The 10424-nt window shown below is 46.3% G+C and overlaps 1 protein-coding gene across 5 annotated transcripts in view; it reads left to right on the forward strand.

The window, feature by feature from the left end:
• Positions 1–8850: 8850 nt before the first annotated feature.
• Positions 8851–10424, forward strand: part of AEBP2 (AE binding protein 2) — a 160950-nt gene continuing 159376 nt past the window's right edge. For 2 of the 5 annotated variants that reach the window (XM_003816546.7, XM_008969591.6), the window contains exon 1: positions 8851–9726. In XM_003816546.7, coding sequence (XP_003816594.1) covers positions 9056–9726 — 671 coding nt within the window. In that variant the 5' untranslated portion in view covers positions 8851–9055. The remainder of the gene's footprint in view (positions 9727–10424) is intronic. The other 3 variants (XM_055095459.2, XM_034935463.3, XM_055095458.2) reach the window with 2 other exon arrangements.

The raw sequence follows: 10424 nt of genomic DNA on the forward strand, positions 1-10424 counted from the left end.
TCCTCTTTTATTTCATTGAGCAGTGGTTTGTAGTTCTCCTTGAAGAGGTCCTTCACATCCCTTGTAAGTTGGATTCCTAGGTATTTTATTCTCTTTGAAGCAATTGTGAATGGGAGTTCACTCATGATTTGGCTCTCTGTCTGTCTGTTATTGGTGTATAAGAATGCTTGTGATTTTTGCACATCGATATTGTATCCTGAGGCTTTGCTGAAGTTGCTTATCAGCTTAAGGAGATTTTTAGCCGGGTGTGATGGCGCATTCCTGTAGTTACAGCTACTCAGGAGGCTGGGGCGGAAGGATAGCTTGAGCCCCAGAGGTTGAGGTTGCAGTGAGCCACTGCACTCCAGTCCAGGCAATAGAGCCAGACCCTGTCTAAAAAAAAAAAAAAGAAAAAAATTATTTAAGGTTTATTTAAGGTAGTTTACCAAGATGTAGACATGACAAAATAGATATACAGGCAAGTAAAGAAATAAGGGAGAAAGTGAAAAAGGAGGAAAAATAGGGGTATGACTAAAGCTAGCAAGGAAAATAGCTGCCATACATACTTAAGAAAGGAGGGCTGGTTGCTTTATTTTGACTGAAGGCCAAGTTGATTTATCCAGACTGCTGATAGACTTTTATTTTATATTTCACTTATTAAATATTAAGTTTAGGTTTTTCTACCCTACCTTCCCAGGGATTTGATGGATAAAGTACTAACTGGTATTGTGACTTGTATGTTACAATAAACAATCTGTCAATTTCAATTTTTTTAATAATCGAGAGAGTTTTGAACATCAAATGAAGTTTTTTGGCAAGTCAGATATAAAATACACGAAAAGACAAAAAATGTGGCAGCTATGCTATTCACCTTTCACATTTTGCCTATCTTTTTATCTGAAGTTTATAGAAAAGTCATTTTACTAAATTCAAAGTGAGAACTACTAATACCACACCTACATATGACCTCCTTATGGTGGACGGGTGTCAGCCAAAGCAGTTAAGTTTCAAAATGGCTACACTGATAGACTTTAACTCAAAAACTATAATCATTATTTGGTCATGTTTTGGTTGGATTACAATCTACAGAATGGGAAAACTTGCATCAGATTTCTAGTTCTTTCCAGCTTTAAGATCCTATCATTTCCATCATCCTGTAAGATGTTATCTCTTTTTATGCATACTTTCTTTAAAGTCCAAGTCACTCAGAGAATGAGGTCATTATGCTGCTATTGATCTTGCTCACCATGGCAATATCAACACACAGAACCTAAATAAAGGAGCCTAAAATAAAAGTGCAAAATGTAACACAGCTGCCAATTTTAGAGAATTTTTCAGAAGTATGTCGTTTGTAGTATAGTAGGAATCTCAGCTCCAGTCTAAGCTGGGTCTGTTGCTGGGCTCAAGCATGTCTGGGCATGTCTGGCAAACTGGTGAGGCAGGACTACAAGAAACCTGCTGCCATGGGGGCTGAAGCTGCTTCCTGGAACAGAACTCATTTTAGTGGAAGAGAGAATTAGAGAAGCCCTACAAGAAAGACTTAGTCATTGAATGGAGAGTAATAAATGCAACGTGGGGTAGCTGTTACTCAAATCTGTCGCCAGTCTAGGCCCATGAAAGCATGTCTGGATCCCTAAGAGAAACAGAGCTCTGAGTAAAAACATAAAGGGCTGTTTCACTAAAAACCATATGATATTGGGCACAAGCAGTCTGCTTCGGGGTTCCCCTAACACAATGATCTCCATTTCTTCTGACTGTACTATGACTTTGGCTGTTTTGTTTGTATCCCAAATTTTGGCAGGGCATGGTGGCTCATGCTTGTAATCCCAGCACTTTGCTAGGCCAAGTTGGGCGGATCGCTTGAACTTGGGAGTTAGAAACCAGCCTGGGCAACATGGCAAAATCCCGTCTCTACAAAAAATGCAAAAATTAGCCCGGCATGATGGCATGCACCTGTAGTACCAGCTACTCAGGGGGCTGATGTGGGAGGATGGCTTGAATCCAGAAGCTTGAGTCTACAGTGAGCCATGATTGCGTCACTGCACTCCAGCCTGGGCAATAGAGCAAGACCCTGTCTCAAGAAAACCCAGAAGACAAAGTAAACACACACATACAAATCCTGGTAGGTGTCTGCAGTACCTAGAATAGCAGAGCAGAGGAAGGGGTCCTGGGAGAGGAGGATTTGAGTTAGTGAGAGACCCTTGCCCTTCTGGGACTCCCAGAAGGCTGGAGATGTCCTGACTACCTTAGTAGGCTTGGTAGGTAGATGAACCAATGAAATTCAAATTATTGTTGCTAATTTGACCCCATCAGTGCTGTGGTTGATGAGTTTGAATATGACTCCTAATCAAATAGCCCTTATGCAATAGTGTGTTATTGGGCAACTTACAATTACCTATAGCATCACACGTTCACCAAGCTGGAAAAAAAGAACTGTAGAACAGTGATTCTCAATTTGTGAAAGACCAGTATTTAAAAAAAAAAATTTCTGGGCTGGGCACAGTGGCTCACGCCTGTAATCTTGGCACTTTGGGCGGCCAAGGCGGGCGGATCATTTGAGTTCAGGAGTTCGAGACCAGCCTGGCCAACATGGTGAAACTTTGTCTCTACTAAAAATACAAAAAAATGAGTCAGGTGTGGTGGCGCATGCCTGTAATCCCAACTACTTGGGAGGATGAGGCAGGACAGTTGCTTGAACCCAGGAGGCAGAGGTTGCAGTGAGCCAGGATCTTACCACTGCATGCCAGCCTGGGTGACAGAGTGAGACCCCTTCTCCAAAAAAACAAAAAATTCTAGTGGACCGGTACTTTTGTAAAATACAGTAAAAATGAATTCCCAGTGTAATAAAATAAAATAACTGATGACATAGAAAGTATAAACTCTAAGGCCAGGCACGGTGATTCATGCCTGTAATCCTAGCACTTTGGCGGGCTGAGGCAGGTGGATCACATTAGGTCAGGAGTTTGAGACCAGCCTGGCCAACATAATGAAACCCCATCTCTATTAAAAATGCATAAATTAGCTGGGCGTGATGGCGGGCGCCTGTGATCCCAGCTACTCGGGAGGCTGAGGCAGGAGAATCACTTGAACCGTGGGTGGAAAGGGGTGGGAGGGTGGCGGGCGGAGGTTGCAGTGAACCGAGATCATGCCACTTTGCTCTAGCCTGGGTGAAAGAGTGAAACTCCGTCTCAAAAAAAAAAAGTATAAACTCTAGTTTTTAAATTTTTATTTATTTATTTGTTTGTTTATTTGAGATGGAGTCTCGCTCTGTCACCTAGGCTGGAGTGCAGTGGCGCGATCTCGGCTCACTGCAACCTCTGCCTCCTGGGTTCAAGTGATTCCTCTGCCTCAGCCTCCCTAGTAGCCAGGACTACAGGCACACGCCACCATGCCCGACTAATTTTTTGTATTTTAGTAGGGACGAGGTTTTACCATGTTGGCCAGGATGGTCTCGATCTCCTGACCTTGTGATCCACCCACCTCACCCTCCCAAAGTGCTGGGATTATAGGCATGAGCCACTGCGCCCAGCCAACTCTAGTTTTTTTATTGTTAGATTAGTAATTTTTTTTTTTTTTTTGAGATGGAGTTTCGCTCTTGTTGCCCAGGCTGGAGTGCAATGGTGTGCTCTTTGCTCACCACAACCTCCACCTCCCGGGTTCAAGCGATTCTCCTGCCTCAGCCTCCCGAGTAGCTGGGGTTACAGGCATGTGCCACCATGCCTGGCTAATTTTGTATTTGTAGTAGAAATGGGGTTTCTCCATGTTGGTCAGGCTGGTCTTGAACTCCCGACCTCAGGTGATCCACTTGCCTTGGCCTCCCAAAGTGCTGGGATTACAGGCGTAAGCCACTGTGCCTGGCCCTTAGATTAGTAATTTTATGCAGACATAAAACTGCTCTGTCAAGTTGTTATAAAAGTTTATAAAAGTTTATGAAAGCTACTTTTAGTACCTATGTAGCTACAAACCGGGAATGCACAGTTTATGAATGGGTACTGAGCTGGGGAATGACTTTGGTCCTCAGGATCATCAAACCTGTCACCTGATGCTGCCAAAAGAAACTGTCACACAGAGGTTCTGCCTCTAGTTCAACACTTCAGTTATTTAAATTTTGAGAGTGAAATAATGACATCCTGTCACTGTGGTTATGGAGGAGTGTGGCCTTGTTCTAAGGAGATGCATGCAGAGCAGTGATGTCTGCAACTAAACCAAGAGGAAGACAGGGAAACTCTCCAGTGATGGGAAACACAACTTTCTGCAAAATGCCAATTCCGAGACAGTTCATTTTAGTCTTCAAGTATAAATACCACAGCTAAAATATTCATTTGTGGCTTTGATACTCGCCATTTCCATGTGTCTAATCTCCATTCACTTTTGACACTTTTTTTTCCCCTTAATAAATCCTTCACTGGAACTTTTCACACTTTTCATCCTATCTCCTATACATTAGATTCTACAGATGTACAATATAATCTAATCATATCATACCTTTATTAAAATATCTCAGTACATACCTGTCAGAACCTTTTTTTTTTTTTTGAGACAAGGTCTCACTCTGTCACCCAGGCTGAAGTGCAGTGGTGCTTGGCTTACTGCCAGCCTGGACCTCCCTAGGCTCAGGTGATCCTCCCACCTCAGCCTCCCATAGCTGTGTGTGCCACCATGACTGGCTAATTTTTTTTTTTTTTTTCTTGAGACGGTGTCATGCTCCGTCACCCAGGCTGGAGTGCAGTGGCGCAATTTCGGCTCACTGCAACCTCCACCTCCCGGGTTCAAGCAATTCTCCTGTGCCTGGCTAATTTTTTTATTTTTTGTAGAGATAGGGTTTCACCTTGTTGGCCAGGCTAGCCTTGAACTCGTAACCTCAAGTGATTTGTCTGTCTCAGCCCTCCACAGTGCTGGATTACAGGCATGAGCCACTGTGACTGGTCCCCAACATCAACTTTTTATTCATGTCCTTCTTCAATCTAATATTTAACTATTTTTAGCTTTCTTGCCATGATTTCTTATGGTTAACCTCGTCATGAATAAATGTTGATGCTTTTCCGTATATTGCTTCTCAGTTTGAGTTCCCCAACACAGAATTCTGTTCACTCTTCAAAATCCAGCTCAAATTAATGAAACCAGATATAGTTATTATATGTCTTACTATACACTTTGTCGAAATCCTACATTTTTCATGAAGCTTTCCTTGATTAACTCGGCCAAACGTGAACCATAATCTCCAGGGCTTAACACAGTGTCTGGCACATACATTTGTTGGGGCTCAGAAAATGATACCCCAAAGTATGGTGCTTTGGCATGCTGAGTACTTTTGTCAGAGGTGTTCGAACCACAGCGACTCGCATCTTGAATACGGGGTGGGTAAAATAAGGCTGAAACCTACTGGGCTGCATTCCCAGGAGGTTAGGCATTCTAAGTCAGGATAAGATAGCAGGTCAGCACAAGATACAGGTCACAAACACCTTGCTGGTAAAAGGATGTGGTAAAGAAGTTGACCAAAACACACAAAAACCAAGATGCGATGAAAGTGACCTCTGGTCATCGTAGCTACTCATTATACGCTAATTATAATACATTAGCATGCTAAGAGACAACTCCCACCAGTGCCTTGACAGTTTACAAATGCCATGCCAAGGTCGGGAAGTTACCCTATCGTCTAAAAAGTGGAGAAACCCTCATTTCCAGGAACTGCCCACCCTTTTCCTGGAAAACTCATGAATAATCTACCCCTTGTTTAGCATATAATCAGGAGATGACCATAAAAGTGGCCAGCCAGAAGCCCTCAGTGCTGCTCTGTCTATGGAGTAGCCATTCTTTTATTCCTTTACTTTCTTAATAAACTTGCTTTCACTTTACTGTATGGACTTACCCCAAATTCTTTCTTGTGTGAGGTCCAAGAACCCTCTCCTGGGGTCGGGATTGGGGCCCCTTTCTGGTAACACTTTGTGTTTTCTTTTCTTTTTTCTTTTTTTTTTCGGGGGGGATAAGGTCTTACTCTATTGCCCAAACTGGAGTGCAATGGCTCTTGATCACTCACAGTTCACTGCAGCCTCAATCTCCTGGCTCAAGCTGTCCTCCCACCTCAGCCTCCCAAGTAGCTGGGACTACAGGTGCACACCACCACACCTGGCTAGTTAACAACAACAAAAAAAAGTGTTTTGTAGCGATGGAGTTTCATCCCATTGCTCAGGCTGGTCTCGAACTCCTGGGCTCAAGTGATCCCCCTGCTTCAGTTTCCCAAAGTGCTGGGATTACAGGAGTGAGCCACTGCACCTGGCCCCCATGCTGAGTACTTTGAACTAAAGGAGATTGGCAAGCCTGAGAAGCAAAGTCTCTCACTGAACTTCTGTCCTGCTGTCTCCTATCCCTGTTACTCACCCTAAGCTAGTCATATAAACCAGAACTCCTTTCCCCACAAAGTAAGCCATGAAACCAAGAAGGGTCACTCTCTCCCTTCTCATTTGAAGACTCTCATTCCAGAGAAGTCTGCTCTATACCTGGGTGTGGAAGGAATGCTACACAGAGAGGTCAAGACGAATCTGGACAGGCCTTGCTGGGTTTCCACACTCAGTCTATTACTATTAGTTCATTCTCTTTTTGTACAATCACATTTCTACATGGATGTCCACTCTGTTGAATCTAGGCATACAAATGGACAGCTTTCTCTGGGTCTTTACTTCTGAAGGCTCCTGTGTCACATAAGACTTACATTAAATTAATTTGTTACACTTTTCTCTTGTTAACCTGTCTTTTGTTGTAGAAGTGTTGGCCATGACCCTTATGATGGGTGAGGAAAGGTATGGAGTGCAGTGGCATGATCATGGCTCACTGCAGCCTCAACCTCCAGGGCTCAAGTGAACCTCCCACTTCAGCCTCCTGAGTAGCTGGGACTACAGGTGTGCCGTAGAGACAGGGTCTCGCTATTTTACCCAGGCTGGTCTCAAACTCCTGGGCTCAAGTGAGCCTCCTACTTTGGCCTCCCAAAGTGCTGGGATTACAGGTATAAGCCACCCTGCCGGCCTTCTGATAGTTTTTAATTTACAGTTTACAGTGTATTTCACTTTAATACATTCCTTATCTAAGATTGCCTTTGAGGTTTAAAATGTTGGAAGTTAATACCTTACATTGTATGTGCCTCTGAAGGTATCTGTAAATGATGTCCCATGTTATTATTTTTGCATTCCCTTAGAGGCAACATTTTATATAACAGCTGTCCAAAGGCCTAAGGCAGAGGATGTAATACTGGGTACTCATGGTATATGACGACTTTCCCAAATGGGAAATGAGCATGGAGGCTCTGTTTTCAGGCAGTCAGTTCTATCCTCATTTTCCTTGAGTAGAAGCATCCCTAAAATTGGCCTGAAAATGTGTCCTTGGGTCAGGGTGTAATGTGGGCTCTTTTCCAGTCTCCTTTCTTCCAATGACCTCTTCCCTACTTTACAAAAGAAAGGCATAATTCTTCCTCATGCTAAATCTTAGTAAGGTGCAATACCCGGGTATGCAAAAACCTCCAGGACACCAAAGAAAGGCACAATTGACTGGTGAATAAGAATGGGGTAACACATCCTTTCACAAGTCAGGTGGTTTTCAGTTGCTTGCTTTCAACAAGTTGAAAGAGAACCTAATCAGAGTTGTCAGCTGACAGATCATTAAAAGTATTTTTTCTTTGTTAGATCTTTATGCGATTTTTGGGCATATAATGCGAAAGGCATTCAAAGAATTGTGTGGCATTACTATAACAAAACTCCATTCATTCTCATCTGCTTTTTTTATGCGAACAAGTTTTCTCAACACTTATATCCATGGAATTGAAAACCTGGAATAGAACTGATGCTGAACTATTTCTCAAAAAAATCCATCCACTGAAGGTCATAATGTATATTAGAAAAAAGTCCACCCAAGTTCATTTCTGCAAGATGCATTGCCAATAAAATTTTGCTTTTGTGTTTAGTACTTACAAACATTTGAAATAGATTTGTTTTGATCGGTTGAACTAAGAGCTTTATGATCACAGAAAATATAAAAAACAACCCAGATACTTCAATTTATGTTCACATTTTTATTACAAATAAGACGATCAAAATAGTTCAAATATAAAATATATTACTAGGATAAAATTCTAGAGGAGATATGCAACGTCAATATGAGTTCCAGAAAACAATATGTGGAAATTGTATTTTCCAAACTATATTTTAAAAAAATGGATATTAGTGGGTGTTAAATCCCTATGGTATTTAGAATCCATTGGCTATACAGTATTTAAACAATGCGACAGATGAAATATTTATAAGCCGGAAAAATGTAGCTGTCATTCTAAACTGTATAAGAACATACACAGCTTTACGAAATTGTTTTAGAAGGCTCATGAAGTAAAAAGTTTGAGGACCTTGAACCAAGATGTTTGCTCTGGGTTCAGGATGTCAACATCTCCAGGGGTATTCAAACATAGGGTGTATTAAAACCTGTCGCCCTGTGTTGCGCATAAAAATTTAGTACCTTACACCGTAGTGTTTTAATTTTTGCCCATTTTAAACGGCTCTCTTCGTAGACTGTAGGCTCGTTCTATTCCTGGCTCAGCTCCTGTACAGAGGGGACACTCCTCAAACACCCCCGGAATGAATGAGTTTATCGTGAGAACTCGGAAGGCTGCTAAAATCCCCGGCCAGCGTTGGAGTTTTCAGTCCGCGTGTCCCTGGGCTTCGAAGCCCGGCAGGGCGTGGGAAGGCCCCGAGGAAACGCTGAGCACTTGCCGGCGCCGGGGCGGGGGCGGGGGAGGGCGCGGGGCAGCGGGGCGGGCGGCGGGCGGGGGCGGGGGCGCAGAACCCGCAGCCGGGGGAGGTGCCGCCTCGTGCCGCCGCGCAGGCGCGCAGCAGTCTCCGTGTGAGTGCGCGTAGTCGCGCGCCTGTCCCCGCGCGGGCTCCGTAGCGCGTGTGCAGGCTGACGCAGCTCGCGGGCCCTCCTCCTGCTCTGCAGCGGCGGCGGCGGAGTTTTGGGCGTTTGGGAGGGGGGCGAGGGAGAGAGAGTCGAGAGAGGGAGGCGGCGGCGGGGAGGAGGAGGAGGAGGAGCAGGCGCCGCCATGGCCGCCGCTATCACCGACATGGCCGACCTGGAGGAGCTCTCCCGCCTGAGTCCTCTGCCCCCCGGCAGCCCGGGTTCGGCGGCGCGGGGCCGGGCTGAGCCCCCCGAGGAGGAGGAGGAAGAGGAAGAGGAGGAAGAGGAGGCGGAGGCCGAGGCGGTGGCGGCGCTGCTGCTGAACGGCGGCAGCGGTGGGGGCGGCGGAGGCGGCGGCGGAGGAGTGGGGGGCGGCGAGGCAGAGACGATGTCGGAGCCGAGCCCCGAGAGCGCCAGCCAGGCCGGGGAGGACGAAGACGAGGAGGAGGACGACGAGGAGGAGGAAGATGAGAGCAGCAGCAGCGGCGGGGGTGAGGAGGAGAGTAGCGCCGAGAGCCTGGTGGGCAGCAGCGGCGGGAGCAGCAGCGACGAGACCCGCTCGTTGAGCCCTGGCGCCGCCAGCAGCAGCAGCGGGGATGGGGACGGCAAGGAGGGCCTGGAGGAGCCCAAGGGACCGCGGGGCAGCCAGGGCGGCGGCGGGGGCGGCAGCAGTAGCAGCAGCGTAGTCTCCAGCGGCGGCGACGAGGGCTACGGGACTGGGGGAGGCGGAAGCAGCGCGACCTCCGGGGGCCGGCGAGGCAGCTTGGAGATGTCGTCGGATGGGGAACCCCTGAGCCGCATGGACTCGGAGGACAGGTCAGTGCTCTGAAGCGTTTCCCCTTCCCTTCCTCTTGAACTCCCGGGCCCCTCAGAGGGGGACCAAGGCGACGTTTTGCCGCGATCCCCCTGCTCCCCGAATCCTCGGCCCCTCCCCCAGACTCTCAACTCGGAAATCTCTCGCCGTCGCCGCCGCGCCCCTCTCGCAGCGCATCGCGGCTTCCAACTCTCAAACCGTTCCCCCCCAACTCTCCTTTCCCCGCCCTCTTTCCCCTCGGCGCTTCGCTCCTCACGGACCTCAGGACGGCTCTAACTCGGAAACAGTCCCCAAACGGGCCCAGATCCTCTGGCGGAGCAGAAGAGGGCCTTGATGTACACACGTCGGTACTCAAGGTTAGCTTCTTCCAACCGTGTTCGGGAACACTTGTCAGAACTACAATTGACAAGTGTTTCCAATATGGCTGGTCTCGCCTGGATTTAACAGAACTTCCTTGTCCATGGGAGAGACCCCAGCTATCACTTTTCTCTACTTAAACAAAAAAAGGACTGTTCTTTTATATTAAATCATTGCCTCCCAAATCCCTGATTTGTAGTCAGTCATGTGGTCTCCAACGTGATTTTAACAATCTTTTCTATTTGTTTTGGGAGCATATCTGGGAAAAAGTTTTAAACACGTATAAATGGTTGTGGAAAAGAACAGTGAATTGATGGCCTTTTAAGATAACTTTGCGGAATCA

This window comes from Pan paniscus, chromosome 10 (assembly GCF_029289425.2).
Source record: "Pan paniscus chromosome 10, NHGRI_mPanPan1-v2.0_pri, whole genome shotgun sequence".
NCBI lineage: Eukaryota > Metazoa > Chordata > Mammalia > Primates > Hominidae > Pan > Pan paniscus.